The sequence below is a fragment of the Saccostrea cucullata genome, unplaced genomic scaffold, assembly GCF_032062105.1.
Source record: "Saccostrea cucullata isolate Sc308-1 unplaced genomic scaffold, CSIRO_AGI_Scuc_v1 ctg2633, whole genome shotgun sequence".
NCBI lineage: Eukaryota > Metazoa > Mollusca > Bivalvia > Ostreida > Ostreidae > Saccostrea > Saccostrea cuccullata.
This window is the reverse complement of record NW_026937464.1, coordinates 10152-22864: the sequence shown is the minus strand read 5'-3', so window position 1 is coordinate 22864 and position 12713 is coordinate 10152. Positions and strand designations below refer to the sequence as shown.

Genomic DNA, 12713 nt, shown 5'->3' with positions numbered 1-12713 from the left:
CTGAATGAAACCATCAAACTACATCAAAACTTACTACAGTTTGCTGTTTTATCGTTACACAACAAGTTATAAACAGGTCACTGATAGCAATCCATTTATGGATGTGACGTCATTTCGTAAAACGGCATCTAGTGCTATTTTCTCCACAAAAAAGCATTCTATGATTATAAAATATTATTTACAGATATTCAGTAGGCCATTAACTTGCATTCAATGTCTTCTTCATCATTTTATTAATATATTTTCTGTTTTATAGTATATTTCTTATTAGATAGATACTGCCGTTTATTTGTATGCTAGTACATCGGAGGATAATGTGGGGATATTAAGAAATCAATTTAGTGCATGGGCATACACTCTATGGATTTGGGACCCTGGTTTGGGTCAGTTTACGCTTTTTAGAGAGCTTAAACTGACCCAAACCAGGTTATACTCGATAATTTCGCCTAGAGTCATTCCTTAAGTAACGATAAGTTGTTGTTTTCATTGCGCAGATGATAATGAGGGTTTGATCCTTATATTGTTTGAGAAAATAAATTTAACACATTTATCAAGAATGTCATTCTTTTGGGGTAATACCGCTGATTGGTATTTATGTTAACTGCGCTGACAGATCTACGTGCGGTTTGTTTTTCTCCGTGCAGAATGTTAAAATATATTTAAAAAGTCTGGATAATTATGTAAAAGTATTTCTTCCTCTTTTTTAATATTCTTAAAATTATAAAATATGTCTATAAAGTTAATCTGTTGGGAAAGGGGGAAAGGGGTATTTTACATATATTAACGGAAATCGGAAAGGCTTTTTAAAGGTTTATCTTAAATCAAAATGGAGGCACCAAACTTCGTTGAATATTTGATTTCGTGGATCGACTCAACAACGATATCCATGAGAGTTGATCTTGTTGATGTTTCACGAATAATGATGAAACCACAATAGAAAACATTTATTTTATTTCATTTTTATTGATTTATTTATAAGCCAACAAATTAAGAGGGTTAAAACCCAATTGCAAACAAATATCCGTTTATCAAGGTTTTTTTTTTTTTTAAACTTCCCTTTTAATGTCTAAATGCAGAGTGAGTACATAAAATTTATAAAGTGCACAGGTGTAATTAAACTTCACTTTTCAGAGCAAATTCTCACTGATCTGAAAACTAGGAAAATGGCTATCAACCCATACATAATCATAATGCTTGTGACTCTGTCGATTTTTGTTCAAGCAATCTGTAAGTATGTTTGACAAAACTTAATTTTTTTATTTTATCCAGGCGGTTAAATACGTATATACAAATCCTAAATGCTTCAACAGATGATGACATAAAATATTTAATATTCCATGTAAAAATTATTTTTCTATTATATGGTATCACTAGCTGCAGAGCTATGGCGTTATGGTTTTATATATTAGTTTTTGCCCATAAGGTTACAGATCCCGTAGTACAAAAAAGGTGCAATTTACAGTGCAATATTTTTTTTAGCACTTTTGGGTAGAATTTCTCCACTTTCCAGCATTGGTCAATTAACTACCTTTCACTCCCTAATTAACGTATCAACAGCTGTCAATCACAACAAATTTTCAACAAATGAAATAATTTCGTTTATTCTGCGCGTTCAGTAAACACTTGCTCCGCCATCATCGTCGGAACCCACGGGTTTTCTCTCCGTTACACTGCATTTAAATGCAGTGTAACGGAGAGAAAACCCGTAGGTTCCGACGATGGCTCCGCCATGTGCTCCGACAAACACTCGCTCTGGACTGAGTTTTTGACAATAAACAAATTGAAGAAATAAGTCTTTTATGGTTAAAATGATGCAGTTAGAGAACGTGTAACACCGACGACAGGTATCCCGAAAGGGAATTATAGATGTTTCGGGGCCTCGATGCTTCGGGACGCCGACGTTTCGGGACATGACAACATGGACGGGACTTTGGTTAACACGTTTCGGGACTTCTAAATATTTTGATCAGGAAATGAAATAAAACTCGTGTACTTGAATTTTATGCTTATACATGTATACTTTCTTAGTCTGATACACAAAAAATCGGTATTGGGTGTAACTTAATGATAAATCTAGATCTATGCACAGCATAGCGATTGACAGACTGTCTTTGAGTTAAAAATAATATGAATATATATCTAAACTATGATGGGTGATTATAGAATAGAATATCATCAGTTCATAAGAGTGCATGTTTATCTTCAAAATTATTGTCAAAATACGTACACATATATTTATGTCTTCTAATGCTTATAGGCAAGATCACCGCAGCTTGTTTTTGCTAATTTTGTAAAGTCAAATAAAACACTTTGATGTTGATGAAAAATGTCATTTATTAAAATGACGGTATAAATGTGAACAATTTAACAAACAAGAAGGGGGATCAGATTCACAAGCTTTGCTTATCAGTTACGTAAAATATGATAATGTCTGATCCCCCAAAACTGACTATAAAAAAGTATCTGTAAGACAAGACAATCAAAACATCATATTAAAAAGTTAGCAAATAGATGGCACATCAAAATAAAATAGGCAAACATCACAAGAAAAAGTTGGCAAAAAGATGGTACATCAAAGACACCAACAAAACCTCAAAAGAAAAAGTTTGCAAAAAGATCATAATCAAAACCAAATACATGAAAGCGTAAAACAATTGAGTAAAAACTATAATATAATATAAATTTTACATGACACATTAATGATCATATTAAGGGATAGGAATGTTGGGGTGGAGGTGGGTCTTCAAAATAGACGTGCTTCATGTTAGCGGTGGTGAGCGCGCGAGTGTGAATGACTCGCTGAGCTGACCACGTGACCTTACACATTCCATTACAATTAGGCAAGGCGTGGATCTGAGAATTTTCACAATTTACTAACGTAAATGTTTCCGAAAACCTCCAAACGAATTATCGCATTAAATACATAAATACAATTATTATTCTAATAATTGCTGTTTTATGTCTTCTAATGCTTATAGGCAAGATCACCGCAGCTTGTTTTTGCTAATTTTGTAAAGTCAAATAAAACACTTTGATGTTGATGAAAAATGTCATTTATTAAAATGACGGTATAAATGTGAACAATTTAACAAACAAGAAGGGGGATCAGATTCACAAGCTTTGCTTATCAGTTACGTAAAATATGATAATGTCTGATCCCCCAAAACTGACTATAAAAAAGTATCTGTAAGACAAGACAATCAAAACATCATATTAAAAAGTTAGCAAATAGATGGCACATCAAAATAAAATAGGCCACAAGATGTGATATGCAGGTCACATCCATGTAAGATGTGACATGCAAATCACATCCGTGCCATCCAAGGTGAGCTTGCACACATCAAATCTATATGAAGGCAGTTAATCACTGGCCTCTCCAAACATCTTAAAGTAATGAAATGAAAAACAAAATTCTACCTTTCATTAATTATTCCATTACCAGTTATCACTAAAATGTAGTTACATGTCAAATAATGGAGGAAATACCGGTATTAATATAATATCCGAGCAATGTTAATAAATAACAATATTGAGTAATACATGTAAGTATGGAAGAAAACTAATTTCAGAGAAAATGACATATCGAAAAGTATTGTTTATTGAGCCAGCAAGTAAGCAAAGTCAGACGAGGAGTATTTAGATATCCAACAGCAGGTATTCACTGACCTGTCAATGTGGGAATTAACATGTTCCTTACGGTATTTTTAATTGTAAGAGTAGAACAAAACAGCAGTGAAATCACTGACCTGTATTTAAACTACATCCTAATATTTAACTATTTATCATGAATATAACAAAACAGCAGTTAAATAACTGACCTGTATTTACACTACATACTTAGTGAGTATCAAAATATTTATCGTGAGTATAACAAAACAGCAGTTAAATCGCTGACTTGCATTTAAATTACATCCTAATATCTTACTAATTTTCACGAGTAGAACAAAACAGCAGTTAAATCACTAACCTGTATTTAAACCACATCACAGTATCTAAGTATTTATCATGAATAGAACAGAAACTGCAGTTAAACACCGACTCGCAATTAAACTACATTCTAGAACAAACATAGTAATTAAATGCTATATTATTATTATTATTATTATTTTATTCATTTATAATTATTTATTTATTTTTTATTCATTTATTTATTTATTTATTTATTTTTAAGTGGAACAAAACAATAATTAACATTGACTAATATTTGATCTTCGGACCTATATTGTAGTTCCCTCAATTTGAGATCAAGGTACAATTAAATTACTGTACATACTTTAGTTCCACAAAACAGGTATAATAAATTGAGAGAATTATGAAGATTGAAGAAGAATCATGCGGAGAGTGCTCATGAGGAGGACACACGGTCAGATATCATTCTACTTATTACAACCTTGAATTATTTAACTTTATATCTATGCGAGTGTTTATTTTATTTATTTATTTATTATTATTATTATTTTTTTTTTTTTTTTTTTTTTTTTTTTATTTTTTTTTTTTTTTTTTTTTTTTTTTTTTTTTTTTTTTTTTTTTTTTTTTTTTTTTTTTTTTTTTTTTTTTAAATTTGTATCAGGAATTCAACAAATATAAACAACCCCAAAATATTTGCATAACAGCCCTTTCTCTTGGAACCGCGGACCCAAGAGGTTGTATCCTTTAATTCCATGAAGTATGCCCTTTTAATGGAGGAATCTACCATACTTCTATTCCAAAAAGTATAAAGAAGTTTTGCACGATGAAGGTTAATTCATTATGTTCCTAAGCGTTTTGGATAGAGTGTAACATTCCTAGATTAAACTAAATTCACCATGTAATATTGTGTCAATTGAAAAGTTGGTTCTAAAGATCAGAATTTATTGTAAATCTAAAAATCTAAATTTCACAAATTTGGAACAACTTTCGTAAATGGAATACAAAACTGAATAACACAATAATGTTCCTAGATTGCCTTCCTTACAAACTCACAAATCGGTTCTTTGACAACTCTGCCTACTTTCAAACTGACCGGCCAATTAAAATTAAGGATAGAAAATTTCATGAGCATAGGGAATCCGTAAGACATTAATTTACCACACTGAAATTATGTAGAGCTAAGCATAGCAAACTCAAAGAACGCAATCCTAGGATCTTACCATAAATTTGATAACAAGAATGAGTTTATAACATTGCTATCGTCAGACAGGAAAGAGATGTCAAGAATGAAATACTGCCACCATGTGCAAAAATGCCCTTCCTAAACATCAAAAGAAAACGGATTATCTTTCAACTACAGATGTCAAACAAGACTGAAAATTTATAGAACATTTATATAAATAAATGATTGAGAAAATTTTACATGGGGTTAATTAATGCAAATCAATATTTAAAGATAAAGACCGCAGAAACGTACAATGTACAACATGAGCTAGTAAATCAAAACAATGTCTTTCATTATGCTGTCTATTAGAAACATTTTAAAATAATTTATTATAATTATTATTATTGTATTCTAGCCTGACAATGCTTAATTTCCGAAAAGGGACATAAATTGAAAATCCTTTCATTTAATGTACTGACCGTGCATGGGGTCTGTACTCATTTATAAAAATAAATTAAACCTATATTTACTAGCTATATAGGGAACTTATTTGAAATATCATGGAGGGAGGGATCGTCGTATATTATTTACTTGCTGACTCGCCTGTAAATGTTTTCTTCGAAACCAAATTGAATGCTCTAGCTTGTATGGATGCTTTGTGAACCAATGGTAGTGGATATCCTGGTTACCCGGCTGATTTGGGGCACACCTGTAGCAGCACTGCAAGCAGTTAAGCTAGCAAACATATGGATCTTATACCGGCGGATAGCATGAAAGTTGTTGGTAAAGTCAAATTGTATTTAGAAAACACTAGTGGACGGGCTGGTTTAGGACATTATCCATCGGTGGTGCGGATCTTATGCAATTTGTTAGATAGAACCGCTCGCTGAGTCAATATTTGTTAAACAGTTCAAACCTGTGTCATTAACATTCATGGCATCCGGCACAATTCTGCTAGGCTCTCTGGTCTATTAACAGTTATAGCTACGCTTCCTCTTCACTCGGGCTGCTAGGACGTAGCAAATTTGTGCACACTGGCAAATTCATCAAAAGGCATCTGCAACTTAAACATGAAAATTATATGAATACTTTTAAGTCTAAGGTGTCATTTAAAGAAAGGACGCAAAAAAAAAAACCAACAACTGAGTTGTAAACAATGTGATACATCATGTACATTATCATGCTCATAGAAACACTAAATGTAGCAACATTGAACAGAAAGAGTAAATTTCCTCCTGTAGAATAACCGTCATATCAAATATATATTGTATTACAATCATACTGATAGTAATCGATTAATTCTCTGCTGAGAGGATTCGCTTTGACGAAATTCTACATATTCCATGATTCTACCAATTTTATCAATAGCAAATTAAAGAAATGTCGATAAATCAGAATAAATATGTTAACTCCATTACAAAAGAATAAAATGTCACATGTATACGAGATACCACTATTTGTAACATGTACTTTGTAGCAACTAAGAAGTATTGTGATACTCTTTCTTGCAATTGACTGCAATGAACATGAAATGAAGTTGCCACTATGTTTAGATGTAATAAGGCATATATACTTTAAAACCAGACAGTGAAAGTATGGATAACTTCGACCCATAAGCATACATATAAACTCCGCACAAAACATGATCATCGAGCGTACGGATGACTCTACACTAAATGAAATCCTGCCACATTAGACGCAAATGTCATAATGTGCAAATAAATGGATAACTATTTCTTATTGGTATATATGTAAAATCTACAAGGATACCAGGAACAAACTCCTTGAATATAGGTATGCCAATGCACAACGAATTAAAGCCATTGATCTTGAGAAATTTCATTTCTTCGACCACAATTAACTTAAAAAATCTCCAAATCAAAAAATATAACACGACATAAACTGTTACTAGTACAAAGAAACCCTTAGCCTTGTTCTCATCTATACATATGGATAGGTACAAATAAATAATTGCTGTTTTGTAAGAGCACTATACGCTTTTTGAGTATCTAATTTCACATTTGTCGTATTAATATTGTCGACTCGTTTCTTAAAGTTACCAAATTTTATTGCATATGCAGGATTATGTTTATAAACTTTCATTTTCACTCCCTTTTTTTAGGGGGGGATAGAATTAAATTTAATCTACCCATTAAAAACAATTTTATTTCATCACTAAAAATCAATTTTTAATTACCCCCCCCCCCCCCCATTACTAGCATTATATATTTACCTGGAATTGAGAGCACCATCATACATCTTTAGGCAAAATATCGAAATTATCAAGATTTAATAGCTTTTTCTGTAAAAAAAAAAAAAAAAGACATACACATTGTCATCACCGATATTATAATCAATATCTCAAAAAGTGATATATGATTAAACGAATCAGTCCGACTGACATAAGGAGGGTACTTATAAATTACAATGAAAAATTGTTAGGTGAAGATTGTCGCAGAAAAAACGCAAACATTGTATATTAGATTTGTATACCAGGGTAACATATATCTGACCAATATTATTCAAAATCTTCACCATGCACCTACTTTCTATTATTGCTATAACGTGTGCACATTTTCCACCAGAACTTAAAAGTAAGGAAGAAAGATTTTACCAGAGTCGAAATGACCGGAGAGATTTATGAGACGACCATTTGATTCTGGAAAGGGAGGTGGGGGCTTGCAATTATTTTGCGAGTCAGATTATTTATTTTCATGTCGGTGATGGACGAATTATTTATTTCCAATGGCAGATTATTTATTCTCCTCTTTACCGAAGAAAAAAAAAACAAGCAAAAAAAACATGAAAAAAAAACAAAACAAAACAAAAAAAAAAGGAAAACACCGCCGACAACTCAAGACAACTCAAGATTATTCGTGGTGGTAGGTGGGGCGGATTATTTCTTTCTAGTAGAGGACATATTATTTATATCCAAAATGACTCAACTTATCAGCCAGACACCGGGCCTTCAGAATCAAATGATCGTCCCCTTATAGATAGAAACTAATTTAAGCATGTCGTTACAATGTCGTATGGATTTTGAATTCGCAATGTGCTTCTGTACCTTATTTTTTGGATGTTTACAGTATGAGGGAGCTCGGACTTTCTCATGCTTTGATAAACTTTTCCAGAAAGGGATAATACGGAATCATTTTTGAATATTTTAAGTAAATGAATAAATGAACCCTTTTTAAAAGCATTTGCCCTTTGTTTTTGTCTCAAAGTGGGTTCGTTTGGCAAATATTTTACAGCAAAATCAACAGGAACTTCAAGCAAGTCAACACCGGCGTCCGACTAACTCGCCGTGTTGATGATGTCGGAGCATTATTTGAGTTATTTCCCATAGTGCGATGGGCGGGGTTTGGCGATACGTTAATTCTAGTCGTCTCAACAGGAAATAAACTCGCTTGACGTGAAGCGAGTTTATCACTTGTAGAGACGACTATAAAGGGTTGGGAGATGGATAAAATATACAGATTAGCTAAATAATGTGCCTAGAATTAGAGAGTGAAAGGTAGTTAATTGACCAATGCTGGAAAGTAGAGAAATTCTCCTCAAAAGTGCTCAAAAAATATTGCATCGTAAATTGCACCTTTTTGTATTACGGGATCTGTAGCGCTATGGTCAATGACTAATATATAAAACCATAACCCTACAGATCTGCAGCTAATGCTATTACATTTTTGAATATGCATATTTTAAGATATAATTAAAGTTCTTTGAGCAGCGAGTTCTTAAAATTATCCCCCTCACCACTCCCATTTGAGTATAATAACAAAGTGCCTCTTTTCCTTTGGAAAACCAATAATATCTGAGTTTTTGCACTCATATGGAAACGCCACCACTTGCAGATGGAGAGCTACAAATTTTGTCTTATACTTGGCACTTAGGGCCATTGAGCAATAAGGGATCTTTTTCATGCTAGCACCTACTGCGACACGGGACCTCAGTTTACACGGTCTCATCCGGAGGACCGGTCTCCACGTCCCGCAGCGGGATTCGAAGCTGAATTATTTGAATACAAATGTATGTAAACTAAAAATAATAAATTAAATAAATGCGAAAGAGATAAACACTTATTATAGGGCTTAAAATTGTAGGTAAGCTTATTAATTTGAGTACAGGTAGACATGTCAGCAGGTCGACAAGTAAGCGACGTAAGCCAGTAAACACTTGTACAAGTCAACAGGTTTGCATGTCGAAAGGTAAGCAAGTAGACTTGTAACCGAATTAACATGTGTTTATTTAGAAGAAGAAATCTAACACGTGGGGCCATAAAGTTTAATTGAGTGTCGTGGTATACAATTTATACATGTCGGCCTGCTGATCCGTCGACCTACTGACCTGTTGACCAACTGACCTGGCGACCCGCTGACCTATTTTTTCCTTATTTATTGTTTGAATATGTATACGATGATGATGTTACAAATAAATAAATAATTTATGCAACTGCAATAAATATTCTTAACTTTGATAGGATAGATTTGAAGACTGTTTACTCATTCTTCTAAAATTAAAAATCCACAGGCACTATTATACCGTTTACTACACCCTGTGAAGTTTAATTAAATTTTAAAATAAGAGAGCTCCGATTATATAGAAAGAAAAACAGTGTTCATATTTTGTCATTGCATGGAAACTCCACATATATGTTCAATAAAAACGAAAAAAAAGGTTTTAAAAGTTGTTGTTAGCATGTGGTTACTGAAATCAATACAAACCCCTTTAAAAATATCAGTGGTCAATCCATTATGACATTTATTAAATTTTCATATTAGGTTTTGTCACAGGACTACAAAACAACTGCAGGTTAACAACATTCACCGATAAATGTGGAAATGTCGGGAAACTATTAAATTGCAGCCATCTAAAGATCAGCAAATTTCCAAAAAGCTTCCCAATAGTCAGTGGAAACTTAGCCATAGATCTATCTAATAACAACTTCAGTGTATTATCTCCTAAAACATTCACTGGTGTCCCCAAACATATTTTGCAAAAAGTAAAATCCATATACTTACAGGGAAACCAACTAAGATTTATCAAAAGCCGGGCCTTCTCACAATTTCGGAATCTTTGTGCTTTGGATATAAGCAGCTGTGGACTACAGAAAACATCCTTCGAGGAAGGCGCCTTAGCTGAATCTCAAAATTTAAAGTATCTAAACTTGAATGATAATAAGTTTCAAATTGATGGATATCCCGAAATAGAAATATCTCGTTTGATTGCTTTACAGACTCTCTTAGTTGATGTCTTTTCTGGATTTCAATTTAATAAGCCGTTTACAAATCTAAAAAACTTGAGTAAAGTTGAATTTCATACAATAGGATCTTCTTTTCATTTAACAAATGTCACATTTTATGGCCTCTCTGAATCACCCATATACTATCTAAACATGTTTTTTGGTCGCTATGTATTTTGTGACATAAGTGAGGATTTATTTTGTTCATTTCCATTGTTAAAAGGGGTTATAATAAACTTTTCAGGAAGGTGTGGGGTATTTCCTGCTTTGCGAGCTCTAAAATGCCTTCAAAACAGATCTTTAGAGTATCTCATCATGCCTTCTAACATAAAAACTATATCAGGCACCAATGTCATACTTACTAAGCGGAATAGTGAGTATTTATTAAACATTTGTGCTAGAAAAGTTGATATTAGTGATAACTCAATAGTGGGAATTTCAGTCGATCCATACAACACTCCACTCGGCAAATGTATCGAAGAATTAGATTTATCATATAACCATATATCCGTAATTGATGTAGAGATTGCTTTACATTTATTATGTACGTATCCAAAATTAGAAGTTATAAGAGCCGAGGGAAATAGCCCATGTCTAGCACCATCAACACTTTCTGAATCTTTATATTTAGATACTTCAACGATTACCATAAGAATTTCAAGCCATTTGCGTACTTTGGATTATTCATATAATTACAATCACAATTTTCACAACAAGTCCTTTGAGAACAGAGAGATAACATTTATTGGAAGACATCTGAAACAAGTCTACTTCAGAAATACAAATTTTCCTTGCAACTATTTATCTCCCTTACATACCCCAAAATTAGAAGTCCTAGATATTTCAGATAATCAATGCAACAAAATGCATCCCAAACTGTTCAAATTCTCGATTAATTTAAAATCTGTAGCTGTGTCAAATGTTCAGCTTAAGTTGGGAAAATATTCTGAAAGCCAGTATTTATTCAACAACCTTTCAAAACTCGAAACGTTGGATTTGAGTATTAATTCCCTAACATTCCTACCATCTTATCTATTTCGTGACCAAAGCAAATCCCTGCACACTATTAAACTTGACGGCAATTTGTTTTCCTCCATTCCATTTTCAATATCAATGCTGAAGAACCTTTCAATTCTGTCACTTCGATACAATAGGATATCGTCATTCCAATCATCTGACATTGCCATCATAAATCAGTTAAAGAACGTAAAAATATTTATCGAAGGAAATCCAATTAGCTGCGCATGCTCAGAATTATCCTCCATGAAGTGGATGAAGAATAACCAATTGACCATCAAAGATCTGAAAAGTACTAAATGCATTGAAAACAATCAAGATTTGGCAAACTGTTTGCATGATGTTGCATTCCGAAAACTTGAACTCAACTGCCAAACCAAAGAATGGCTGATTTATACATCTTTTGTTCTTTTTGTCCTCATGGTGATATTGATTTCAGCGGGAGCAGTAAAAAGATATCGTGTTCACGTAGATTACATCATCTTAAAATTGCGTAACAGATGGAAAGGTGTCATGAGAAATAGGACTAATACTGTTTATGAGTTCGATGTGTTCTTGTCGCATTCTGAACACGACTATGAATGGGTGACTGATATCTTGTACGAGGAATTAACGAGACAAGGAATCCGTGTAAGTTTACCAGAGAAAGATTTTCTTCCCGGTCTTTCTAAAGCAAAAGAAATGCTCAGGTGCATTGACAGCAGTCGAAAGGTAATGTTTGTTATCACAGAGAAATTCTTGGAGAGTGGATGGGAGTCTTACGCTGTTCAAATGACAGTTACGCATGCTTTTCATAACCACAAAGAACAATCTATTGTCGTGTTAATGAAAGATGACATTTCTCCTGCGAAAATGCCAAAAGATTTAAGGTACATTTGGTGGTGTATAGAAGTAATAAAAATGTCTGATTTTGACAGCAATCCGAACTGTTCCATTTGGGATCATATTTCTTCTCATTTACGTCCAAACTTGTCTTGTTAAAAATCTATACTTTTGAACATAAAAAGGTGAACTGGTCATACATAAATGCGTGCCTGTAAAATTCAATTCCTCGGTGCAGTTGTTTGCAATTCACCTGTATGGAATTAAAGCTGAAAACACTTCGTGATACGTTTTTTTTTTCTGTTTTGAGGTAGGAATGAAGGTTAATTAATATTTCTCAGCCTATTTCGCTTGTTTTTCATATTGTTTTAAACAAATCAAATGTGACAATGGGGGAATATATAGAATACATGTATATGTAAGAAATTTACTCAGTAAATTTCTGTACCGTTACAGAACAGACTTTATCTCATTACTCAACTCCACCCCACTCTAGTCAGTCTTTACCCCCAAGCCATATGAACATTTTTAGCAACTTGCAATTAGCACATATTCACATTG

General features: G+C 33.1%; 1 protein-coding gene and 1 long non-coding RNA gene across 2 annotated transcripts; one reads left to right on the top strand and one right to left on the bottom strand.

Annotated features, from left to right (window-relative positions):
• Positions 1-2309: 2309 nt before the first annotated feature.
• On the bottom strand, positions 2310-3965 carry LOC134248247 (uncharacterized). The gene is made up of 2 exons (XR_009988014.1): positions 3819-3965; positions 2310-3746 (listed from the first exon to the last, which is right to left on the bottom strand). It is a non-coding gene; the product is annotated as an uncharacterized LOC134248247 (long non-coding RNA).
• A 7461-nt stretch (positions 3966-11426) lies between these two features.
• LOC134248250 (toll-like receptor 6) lies at positions 11427-12311 on the top strand. Its single transcript, XM_062730658.1, has one exon. It carries the CDS (start codon positions 11427-11429, stop codon positions 12309-12311), a length of 885 nt encoding a protein of 294 aa, XP_062586642.1.
• Positions 12312-12713: the final 402 nt, after the last annotated feature.

What these genes read in the sequence shown, in the direction of transcription:
- LOC134248250 (XM_062730658.1), top strand. Translation starts at nt 11,427, where the DNA reads ATGCTGAAGAACCTTTCAATTCTGTCACTTCGATACAATAGGATATCG.